This window comes from Leucopleurus acutus (assembly GCF_964270905.1).
Source record: "Leucopleurus acutus genome assembly, chromosome: 17".
NCBI lineage: Eukaryota > Metazoa > Chordata > Mammalia > Artiodactyla > Delphinidae > Leucopleurus > Leucopleurus acutus.
In genome coordinates, this window is record NC_139159.1 from 42,450,641 (window position 1) to 42,463,366 (window position 12,726).

The window sequence follows — 12,726 nt, forward strand, 5'->3', positions numbered from 1 at the left end:
CTCAATATTTTAAAAAACAGCAAAGGCCTGAACATTGGACCTTTTACATCAAATGATTGGACATTTATGTCACTGTGTTGTGATTTTTCTGTTTCATTTTTGTTTCCCCATTACTGAGGGCTCCTTGAGGACAGTGGCTGTGTGCTGTCTCTCTATTTTCAGAGCTTGACAATATCACTAGCACATAGTAGGTAGATGCTGAATGTTGATTACAGGGAGGTAATAAATAAGTCAGGACATAAGAGCAGCCCTTTGGGACCTGTCTTGTGAGTGGCATCTGTCTGGGACTTTGGATTATGATTTAGAGTAGAGAAGTCCTTCATGTGTTATCTGGAGATAGACATATGGGTAAAGGTAGGGAAGGAGCAGGAGGATAGATGGATCTGGAAGGAGTTGGGTTCTGGTGGTTAATATTTGCCAAAGACGAATTTGAGAATTCACAGTATCAGCATTGAATTGTCACTCCCATTACCCTGCATTATTTTTTAATAGCATTATTACCACCTGACCTGTATGCTTATCCTCTCCCCCTGCTCCCTCTTGAAAGCAGGGACCTTGTCCTCCCACCTCTCTTTTTAAAATATTTATTTATCTTTAGCAGTCTGAACAGTTTCTGGCACGTAGTAGGTGCTCAGGTTTTTTTTAATAAATCCAAAAATGAAATGAAATGAAAACTGACACTGAAACTTAAGTGTGCAATACATTTTTAGTTGCTTGATATTTCAGAATTGATATAAATCAGTGATCTAAATAGTATACTTACCTTTTCAGTGTGTGAATCTTTATGGTTCTTTGCAGAAGGCAAGCTCCAGTCGCAGCTGTTTTTGCAGGAAGTCCACAGTTAATGGGTGTGATTAAATTATGCACTGGATGGATGGTGACAAGCTTGCCTCTTTACAATGATGATGATCTTCTCAAGAGAAATGAAAATGTAAGGCATTTTAGAGTCTACATTTGGATCATTTTTATTTGACTCCTTAGTACAGTTCTGTAATGATGCATATGTTCCTGGTTAGCTAGGAAAATCCAGACAATTTTAGAAGAGTTAATTAGCTTTAGTTTAAAAGAAAAGCTGTATAATACATTTAATCAGGAGAGGCCAACATTAGAATATGAAGTTCTTTGTTTTATGGAAAGTATGGATATATTTCTAGGAGAAACATTTCATTTCCCATAATGAAATGTTTCAAGGGACTGATGTGTAATATTTTATAAAGGGAAGCATTCTTTTGAGAATATCATTGTTCTCAATGAAATTATTGAAGGAAGGCTTTCAGTTAATGTCTTTATACACTTCGTATTTCCAAGCCAAAATTCTATTATTGCTTATAAAACACTGATTCATTTTTCATTATGGGCTATTATTAATAACTTAGTATAACATTAGTATGGTATCTAATTGCTTCTTCTTCAGAGAATATATTATTTTGCATGTTTGGTATGGATTTAAATAGTAACTTCATATCTGAAGGTAATGACCAACTGAACCTGAGTTCTAAATATTCTGTTTTTCAGTTGGAGAGAATTTCGTATAGTTTTTAAGTATACTCTAAGCTAAGGAGGAAGTATAGCAATATAGAAGTTAGACTCTAATACAAAGGTTAGACTCTAAGCTTTGTGACCTTGAGCAAGTTTCTGAATCTGGAAGTAATAATAATTCTTACCTCCTAGTTGTGAGAATTAAATAAGATAATGCACTATGCCTGAAACAGTAAAATTTAAGTGTTAGCTAGTATTAATATGTACTATTAAATTAGAATTGTATGTGCGCACACACATTCACATACAACCACAGAAAGTAGAGAGGAGTTCAAAAGCAGGAGCAGTCAGTTCTGCCTACAAAACTCCAAGTCTTCATAAAGGGCATTTGCTTGATCTGGGCTTTGAAGGATGACTAGAAACTTGTTTGGAAAAAGAATACAGTGATTCCAGGTTAAAAAAGTCACAGGAGCCTTGAAATTTGTTTGGCCATGAAACTGGAAAATAAATAAGGCCAAATTCTGGAGGACCTGGAAGGTCATGCTTAAGAATTTAGACTTACCCTAGAGGCATTTGGGAGTCATCAGAGACCTTTCATAAGCCCAGGAGTGGAACCTTAGATCTGTTTTAGAGTTAATTAAGGTCAGGGAACAGTTGAAGCAGGGGAGAGGTCAGAGACGGGGGAGATCTACCTTGAAGTGATTTACCTGAGAGACAACAGCTGCCTCTGATTAGTATTTGCTGCAGTTGAAAAGGTAGTGTTGCTTAGAAGATATACTACTGCATATTCCTAAACTTTACTTTTTGTGGATTTAAACCAACAGACTCTGACATGGCTTTGTTTTCTTTGTTGTCTTTTGATTGGTCTTTGTCCTAATACAGAATTTCAGAATCACTTATAATTAGGTCAGAGTTCTAATTAGGTTCTAATTAAATTTAAACATTTTAGAGTTTTTAGTTTTATGTGACTTGGCTGTGAGAATAGGAACCATTTTTTTTTTCAAATCTTGGTCTTTCTATATGGTGTCTAGTACATAGCAAGTACTGAATAAATTTGTTGTTAAAATAAAATTCAAATTGAACTCCATAAGTGAGACCATACCATTTGAATTAGACACTGTCTATAATTCATAACATGGGACTGATCTTTATAATCAGTGATTATAGGCCAGTGATTCTCAAACCTGGGAAGATGGTGCTCCCAGGGGACATTTAACAATGTCTGGAGACATTTTTGGTTGTCACAGCTAGGGGAGGGGTTCTACAGACACGTAGTGGGTAGAGACCAGGGATACTCTTAAACATCCTCCAATGTACAGAGCAGCCTCCATTCTGTCCTGACAAAGAATTATCTGGCCCAAAATGTCAATAGCGTTGAGGTTGAGAAACCTCACTCTAGTCTTACAGTAATGTTATTGCCGTTGCATAGAGGTGTTTTTTATAGGCCCCAGTAGTATGTTACAGTTTCCCCAAACTTAAAAATAAGTAAAAAAATATATAAAAAACTATAAATAAGTATAAGCTGGATAAGATAGAACCATTCACATGAACTTATTTAACAAAGTGAAATGAGTGAGAAACTTCCTCTTGATTTATTAACATTCTGTGTTCTACAGAATGAGTATCTCTAGCATCTCAATGGACATTGGACCTAAAGTTGCTAGATAGACAGCAGCCATAACATGTAGTAAGCAGCTGCTGAATATTCTGCAGATAGACTGGAATCTTGTCCAATCTAGGTTGCAAATCTCAGTATTTCCACAACAAACAGTATATGATACTTTTGGCCTAACTTTTGTGGTTATCCAAGGTTAACATTTCAGAAAACCTGAAAAACGTATTAGAAGATCCAAAGCTTATTATCTAATAAGGTCAGCAAAATTGTAATGAAAAACACCACGTAATCAAGACATGAGTTTTAAGCATGCATCCCTGTTCTTTCAGTATTTGTGACAAGGGTCAAATTATTTTAACCTCACTGACTTTATCTCATATATAAAATGAGTATAAAATACTATGATACATGGTAATAAAAAAAAGTAATGGAACGATTACAACTCAATAATAAAAAGACAACCCAATTAAAAAAATGGACAAAGGCCATTTGCAACAACATGGATGAACCTTGAGGGCATTATGCTAAGTGAAGTAAGTCAGATAGAAAAAGACAAATATTCTGTGATATCCCTTATATATGGAATCTAAAAAGGCTGAACTCATAGAAACAGAAGAGTTGTGGTTGCCAGGGGTTGGGAGGGTTGGAGAAATGAGATGTTGGTCAAAGAGTACAAACTTCTAGTTATAAGATGAATAAACTCTAGGGATCTAATGTACAGCATGGTGATTATAGTTAGTAACACCGTATTGTATATTCGAAAGTTGCTGAGAGTAGATCTTAGATGTTTTCCCCAAAAAAAGAAATGGCGATTATGTAACATGATGCAGGTGTTAGCTAAAGCTATGGTGCTAATCATTTTGCAACATATGAGCATATCAAATAAACATGTTGTACACCTTAAACTTATACAATGTTATATGTCAATTATATCTCAATAAAACTGGGGAAAAATGGGCAAAGGACTTGAATGGACATTTCTCAAAAGAAGATACACAAGTGGCCAATAGCAGATGAATATAAGCATCCTGAGGGAAGGAATCAAGTCTTAGTGAATATCTTTATTTTCCACAGATAGTAGTAAGAACGTAGTAGAGGCTTAATGTATAATTTTGATAAACAGAAGTTTTAAATGTCATTTAAAGTTGTTGTTTTAATTATATTCTTTCAGATCTATCAAATCTATTCAAAGCGATCTGCTGAGGATATTTATAAAATACTGACATCCTACAAGGCTAATTACCTAATTGTAGAAGATGCTATCTGCAATGAGGTGGGAACCGTGAGAGGCTGTAGGGTTAAAGATTTATTAGACATTGCAAATGGCCACGTAAGTAACCATTTGGAAAATTAAATTTTTTTGAGAAAAATGACTTTATTTAAACTTATAAAAGTATCTTCAAACTTTATTTTTGGAACTTAACTAAGAATATAATTAAAAGTTATATAACAGTGGGGGGGAGCTTATTAAAAGTAGTTTGAACTATTTTTTCAATGTACAAAAGAAAAGTTGGGCAATTTTGCAAAAAGAAGTTTACCAATATCTCGATTCCTTATTTGTTGCCTGTACTTGTGCATGTTCAACATTTATAAACAAAAGATAGTTTGTTTTGAATGATGATTTTATTTTAACATATTATAAAGAGCAGCCGTTTGTTTTGTCATATTCTTATGTTGAGAAATTTCTTGTAATTTGATACATATCTAGAAAAATTGCTTACTAAATTGACACAGTCCTGTATATTGGGTCCCTATTATCCACAAAAATTAGTGTATTCAGAGCTCCTTTAGTTGTTAGGATTTAACTGTATCTTAAGTTTTCATTGATTTTAGCTATTTTACCAAGCTTTCTTACTTCTCAGCCTACAGTGTATACTGTATACCTGGCAACTAAGACTGACAGGGGAGTTTGCATATCTGGTAATTAGTGTTTGTATATCTGATAATTAGGCACTGGAAAGGGTGCCTTTACTCCTGGGAAAGTTGGGGGTGAAGGGTCTTAGGCATAGTTCAGTAGGTCATTCTTGTTTGGAGTGCATATTCTATTCAGGTTGCAGCCAAGACCTTTTCTGTCCCTTCCTAATTAATTAGCTCTTTGTCGTAATCATCCCAGACCAGTTTGGAGGTGAGAAATTAGTTTGTTGGGTACTTTTGGGGGGGCCACGCTCTGCAGCATGTGGGATCTTAGTTCCCCAACTAGGGATTGAACCCACGCCCCCTGCAGTGGAAGCACAGAGTCTTAACCACTGGACCTCCAGGGAAGTCCCGAGAAATCAGTTTTTATGATTTCCACCTTTCGCTCTCTTCATGACCCCTTAATCTTATAATATAAACTTATTCTGTTTTCTGCTGTATGTATTTTGAATTTTCTCTGTTGGCACTTGATATCTGTGGTCTTTGGCTTAATTGGTGACAAAATGGAATTTTATTAAACATCAGGTGTTCAGTAATTACTACTGTATTGCTATCTGCTGTCTAGAGCCTTATCCTCTGCTCTTGGCTACCCTCTTGCTCCATTTTGAAGATCAGGTTACTTCTTCTTTCATGTAATGCCAGGCATGGACTTAAAGCGAATCCATCCTTTTATTCTTTGCATTTTTTTTTTTGTTTGTTTGTTTTTTTTAACCGGTATATGGGCCTCTCACTGTTGTGGCCTCTCCTGTTGCGGAGCACAGGCTCTGGACGTGCAGGCTCAGCGGCCATGGCTCATGGGCCCAGCCGCTCCGCGGCATCTTCCCAGACCGGGGCACGAACCCGTGTCCCCTGCATCGGCAGGCGGACTCAACCACTGCGCCACCAGGGAAGCCCCATCCTTTTATTCTTAAAGTTGACTCTCTGACATCTTTCCTAGGCATTAGAATAATATTTAGTATTTTATTATAGAAAACTCTTCAAGCTAGCTAAGCTCTCTTAGTGAACCTCATTAAGGTGAAAATGTAAAGGATTGTACTGGATAAGTCACAGAAACTTGCTTACTAATGTGAGTCAGTCCTGCACAAGGAGAAGAGTATGAATGTACATTAAGAGTATATGTCCATTTCTCAGCCTTGGCAGGCTCCATGATAAGGTTCTTCAGAGGAATGATAGTAGACTATGGAGACATAGCCTTCTAAATTTTAGGATTAAATCTTTTAAAAGTTGGAAAACACTTTATACTGATTTCTCAATCTGAATGGGAAGCTCAAGAATTTAGTGGACATGGTAACTCTTATGAAGAGGCTTTTATTTGCTGAACAATATGAGATGTTTGCTAACCAATGTGAGATAGTCCATGTTTAGCAATAATATATTTCTTCATATAAATATCATCACTTGTACATTGATTGCATTTCTCCTGTAAGCTTAATAAGCTTTTTAATATTTTGTTTCATATCGTTTGATAGGTGGTTTGTGAAGAAGGTGACAAGATAACCTACTCAAAACATGGAAGATTTTGTCATGAGGTCAAAATTAACTATTCTCCTTATGTGAATTATTTCACTAGAGTATACTGGAACAGATCCTACTTTGTGTATAAAATCAACACTGTGATATCCTTTCAGTCTTGAAAAATAGCAGAGCCTTCATTTCAAAGACTTATACCACCTGAAGTAAAATGCAATTTTCTTCTACCTACGTGGTGTCTTTTGGAAATCAGAGTATGGACATTTGAAATGTTGCTGCTGCTTTTCCCCTCCTGCTGTTAACTGGATCTAGAATTCTGCGGGGGAAAGAAGATCAAACATTACTGTCCTTTGGTAAAAGGTCAAATCTGCCACTCTGCATCATTCCAGCCGGGTGTCTTCCTTACTGCTACATGGTCTTTAAAGATTTTACCTTCTAAACGATTGTAAAATTTTCCTCATATACTTCATTCCATCATAACATTAGTCTTGAATTTGAATATTTTCAAGGTCAGAGTATATATCTCAAATATAACATTTAATAAATAATTAATGTGATATAATTATAGAAGGAAAGAATTATTCTTTCCCTCAAGGAAGTTTCTGAAGGTATTTCATGGTGTATAATAGAACTGAAATATTACAATAAAAAACTAAGTTAAATGTTCACTGAAAATTTGTGGCATTTAAATTAAAATGGAAATTATATAAAGGAAAGTGATTTTTAAGGATATACATAAAGATATATCCAGATTTTCCATGATACTGCTCTCCTCATCTGCTGCTTATGTAAATGAGCACTTTCTTAGTAATATACAGTGTATGATATTGCATTTCATCACTTTATGACTACTAAGTGGTTAGTTTTTTCACTTATGCCCATAAATTTGATACCAATTTAATCATGATAAAACAGTAACTCTTGTTACCTATGGTTTCTTTTTTTGGTTGGTTTGTTTGTTTTTTTTGCGGTACGCGGGCCTCTCACTGTTGTGGCCTCTCCCGTTGTGGAGCACAGGCTCCGGACGTGCAGGCTCAGCGACCACGGCTCATGGGCCCAGCCGCTCCGCGGCGTGTGGGATCTTCCCGGACTGGGGCATGAACCCGTGTCCCCTGCATCGGCAGGCAGACTCTCAACCACTGCGCCACCAGGGAAGCCCACCTATGTATTTTTTAAAACAGACATTTAAAAGAATGTTCAAAATTTAAAAATAAGAAAAATATAAAAGTATGTTGTTTAGGTTTTTAAAAAATATGGATATGGAGTATATAATCTATTCACATGTTTTCTATTGAAGTATTAAGTAAAAAATTAAATCTTTATCAGAATGAGAATATGAGCAACTAAAGTGAGCAACAATTTCTGGAGATATGTGCAGATGCTGTTTAACATACCTTTGCATAGAGGTGTATTTATGATAAAACACAAGTGCTGTTACTTATGAAACGATGATACAATCTTAAACATTAAGAACAAAATGACAATTATAATAAAATTCAGAACACAGTTCCACAATCTGTTATGTTCCTTTAAGTTAAATGTTTTCATATTTTTAATTATTAATTAAATTCTAAATGATTAATTTGGCCTTATAAAGAGATTCAGGATGGATGTATCATTTTAATAAGATGGGATACATATTCAGTTTTACCTTATACACCTGTTAAGTGAACAGATTTAAAATTTTTTCACTTGTTAGAGTGCTGTAAAAATTGCAATTTCATTACTCTGAATTACTACGTTAGAAAGGAACATCTTTCCATTTTCTTTATTTTCTGTAATATATATTTTAAAAGTACAGAAGCACATGCATTCTTAGATTAGCTCTAAGATGTTTTGTTCTTTTGGAGCTTAAGAATTGTTTGATGGCGGTGTCATATGTCTGGTGCATTAGTTTTATTGGTTCTCATTTCACGTTTTTATATAACTTTTAACAATTATATTAAGATAGCTACAGGCAGGTTATTTCAGGTTCTCTGTACATCTTAATAGTGAGTCACTAGTATTTAGCTTCAAGCCTTACGAAAATATTACCATAGTTACCTAAGTACACAGTGAATAGTCACATGGTAGTACTTACAATAAGAGGGAGCATGTAAAACAATGTAATTTAAAAGTCAGCTTGCATATTTTTTTTTTTTTTTTTTTGCGGTACGCGGGCCTCTCACTGTTGTGGTCTCTCCCGTTGCGGAGCACAGGCTCCAGACGCGCAGGCTCAGCGGCCATGGCTCACGGGCCCAGCCGCTCCGCGGCGTGTGGGATCTTCCCAGACCGGGGCACGAACCCGTGTCCCCTGCATCGGCAGGCGGACTCGCAACCACTGCGCCACTAGGGAAGCCTAGCTCGCATATTTTGAAAGGGAAATAGAACAACCTACTTTCTATGTAGCATGAGATATTTAATTGAATTTTTATTGATTTACTTTATGATCACATATGCTGAATTAGTTTTGATTGTTGTATGTTTTTTGTTTTTGACGTATTAGTAAGTTGCTTTTGCTTCTGTCAACTTATTTCTTAAATAAAATAGATTTGGATCCGTTTTTAATTGAATTTCTTTAAATAATGAAGTTTTCACTCAGCATCAGTTGAAAAGAAAAATGTGAACTTTATTATAGAAATAATAATACTGGGTATGAAAGATAAGCTTATTTGCTTCTATTTTAGCTGTAGTTAAAACAATAGTGCTAGAAAACTTTCAGGAGCATTTAATTAATTTCCTTATTTGTAGAGTAACAAATGATTAAGAATTCTGCAAGTAATTCCATTTGGGTAACTTACCATTGTTAGGTATGACAATAAAGATGTACTGTGAAAGGGGCAAAGTTTATGGGTTTGGGGTAGAAGGAATTTCTCAAAGAAATACAAAACATAAATACTTTGCCCTTGATGTTTGCAAAACTATTGAAATAAGTGCCTTAATAAGGAGGTTAAAATAAGAAGGTTAAAAGTAAATAAAAGTTTACTTTTTATTTTCAAAAAAAAATTATCCATTTCTTACTTTCTCATAAGAAAAGTTTGGTAACTTTTTCCTCATCATTAAGCACAGAGAAAGAATCCTCACTATGCTATTTTCACTATTAACTTTAATTCATTGGTAAGCAAATCTTTGTTAAGGGTAGTGATGGGATTTCTAGCCTGCTAAATTTATTTAGCTTCTCAAATGCTAAACAATAGAATAAGTAAAACTTGATAAGGTGTATGATATTGACTCTGCTGGTTTACATTTTCTCTAACTTTGGCATCTGTGTCTCGGTGCTTTTTGTTAGACTGGTAGGGTTTTACAGCCTATGGAGTGTGCATTGCACTTCTAAATTTTTTTCTTCATTACTTTCTGAGTATATACACAGCATGTTTTTTCAGGACATTAACCCAAATTGCTAAAAGCCTAATGTTATGACACTTCCGTACAGTCTAGATTGATTCAAGGAAAAGTAGAAATGGAGGTCAAAGTGGGTTACAAGTTGGGGCTGAAAAATATGCTTTAAAAAAATAGGCTGTTAATTTCTTGAAAGGAACAGTGAATAGCCATCTTATTAAACTTTGTTGTTTTGGGGAAATCAATTGTTTTTTGGCCCTTTCTATTTTTGAACTGTTAAAACATTTTGTTGCCTTTTGTGGGTAAAAGTAGTGTCTCTCTTTATAAAATTGTTGGGGTTTCTAAAAGTTGTATGTAAATCAATTTCTTGGTAAATTTATTTTAAATGCATGAATATTTAAAGGGCATATATTATGAACTATTCTGTGTATTCATGAACCGATTGTAAAGCAAATAACTACTTCCTGACTTACATCTCAATATATTATCTCATTTGTCCAGTTTTTAAAATATACATTCTCTATTGCTATTTGCTAATAGTTTTAGATCCCAATATGTATTAAAATTACACCTCTGAAAAGTTGCAAGTAAAATTGAACAATTTCTTATTGAAATAATAGCTCATTATTTAGTTTTGGAATGTGTAAAATTAATACTTTAAATAAAGTTAGTTGTGAAAATTGCAAAGGAATGTATTTGATTCAGCCATTTTCCATCCATTAAGGTTTCTAAGCATTATATTTGTTTTCCGTAATAAAAAAAAGGGGGAGCATTTTAGAACCATATTTGCTGAATTTAACATAAAAGCACCTCTGAATCATTTCTATTTAGAAGTCTCTTAGAATTTGCAACATTCTAATTTTGGTATGTATAATCTTATGTGCAGTTTTGTTTTTTTTTTTTTTTGGCTGCACTGGGTCTCTGTGGCTGTGCGCGGGCTTTTCTCTAGTTGCGGCGAGCGGGGGCTACTCTTCGTTGCGGTGAGCGGGATTCTCATGGAAGTGGCTTCTCCTGCTGCAGAGCACAGGCTCTAGGTGCGTGGGCTTCAGTAGTGGCACGCGGGCTCAGTAGTTGTGACTCACGGGCTCTAGAGCGCAGGCTCAGTAGTTGTGGTGCACAGGCTTAGTTGCTCTGCAGCATGTGGGATCTTCCTGAACCAGGGATCAAACCCGTGTCCCCTGCTTTAGCAGGCGAACTCTTAACCACTGCGCCACGAGGGAAGCCCCTTATGTGCAGTTTTATAAGAGATACACTGAACACCTGACCACTGTATTTAGTGGAATAATAGCATCAAAAAGAAATATGCATTTCATACTTATAGTGTGAGATATCTCATAAACAACCCTTTCTTTTTTTTCTTTTGCGGTACGCGGGCCTCTCACTGTTGTGGCCTCTCCCGTTGCAGAGCACAGGCTCCGGACGCGCAGGCCCAGCGGCCACGGCTCACGGGCCCAGCCGCTCTGCGGCATGTGGGATCCTCCCAGACCGGGGCACGAACCCGCGTCCCCTGCATCGGCAGGCGGACTCTCAACCACTGCGCCACCAGGGAAGCCCCATATTTTAAATTAATAGCTTTGTACAGCTATTTAACAAAGATGAATACAACTGATTTTATGTATGTTGACTTTTGAATCACATCTACAGCAATGTGTGTGTATATATATATTTTTATTTATTTATTTATTTATTTATTTTATTTTTTCGGTACGCGGGCCTCTCACTGTTGTTGCCTCTCCCGTTGCGGAGCACAGGCTCCGGACACGCAGGCTCAGCGGCCATGGCTCATGGGCCTAGCCGCTCCGCGGCATGTGGGATCTTCCCGGACCGGGGCACGAATCCGTGTTCCCTGCATCGGCAGGCGGACTCCCAACCACTGCGCCACCAGGGGAGCCCTCCAGAGATTTTTAAGTGGTTGTTTTTTTAAAAAATCATTGTCACCAGTTAGGTTTTTTCATGGGGGCTCCTCACGCTGCCATTCCAACTGTGGGAGTGTATATGTAAACTTTAAGGCTATTAAGGACTGGAGAAAAATTTAGCAGGTCATTTACAGTAGCTACTAATCAACTTTCTCTCTTGATAGTATCATTGTTAAAGAAATAGAATTAATAGAACTATTGCTTAGCTGAAAACTTGGGGCTAGAGCTATTGAATGCGGGAATGGCTATTTGTCAGTCTGATAAATGTCCTATATAAATGAAAAAATAGGCTCAAGTAATTGACGCAAATATTCAGTTATAATACTATTTAGTGGATTTCATAACCACAGTGACAAAGTACAATGAAATGAGGATAATGTTTACCCTGTAGGGTAAGTGGTGAGAAATAAAAATCAGATTTTAAGTAAAGCATTTTAAGTTCTTGCTACATAGCTAGTGTTTTGTAAATGTAATTTATTATTATTTACTATTATTTTCTCACATTAAGTTTTTGTCCAGTTCCTAATACATAGCAATGTAAGCACTTTCACAGCTCCTATACAGTATTGTCTTTTAAAAAGCATTGTTGCATTAGAAATTAATTCTTCAAGAGTTAGCCCTAAGGGGGAGAAAAAAACAGCCCTCAGGATGAGCTTATTAAATAAAATATAAGTATATTGGACCAAGTAACTAGCAATATATATTTACATGATTCTAAGGACTTATAATTTTTATAAGCAAAAATAGTGATAGACATATATAATATTTTAAAAATTTGAGATCCTTTTTTACCCCTACTCAGGGAGCATTAATATAAACAAATCTCAGACATTCTATTATTACCTTATATGATTGGATTTGAATTTTGAGTCATCTTTAATGGTGAAATGCAAAGAATTTTCATGGTCATACTTTATTTATAGGACCAGCTCTGAAATTAATCCTGCTTTAGTCACATGAAACATGTATATATGACCAGAGTTAGGGTCTGGTTTCTTTTCATCACTACCTGCT

General features: G+C 35.8%; 1 protein-coding gene across 1 annotated transcript in view; it reads left to right on the plus strand.

The window, feature by feature from the left end:
* Window positions 1–10,361, plus strand: part of DPY19L4 (dpy-19 like 4) — a 62,342-nt gene extending 51,981 nt beyond the window's left edge. The window contains exons 17-19 of the mRNA XM_082858958.1: window positions 799–931; window positions 4,266–4,424; window positions 6,478–10,361. Coding sequence (XP_082715084.1) covers window positions 799–931; window positions 4,266–4,424; window positions 6,478–6,642 — 457 coding nt within the window. The 3' untranslated portion in view covers window positions 6,643–10,361. The remainder of the gene's footprint in view (window positions 1–798; window positions 932–4,265; window positions 4,425–6,477) is intronic.
* The last annotated feature ends 2,365 nt before the right edge of the window (window positions 10,362–12,726 follow it).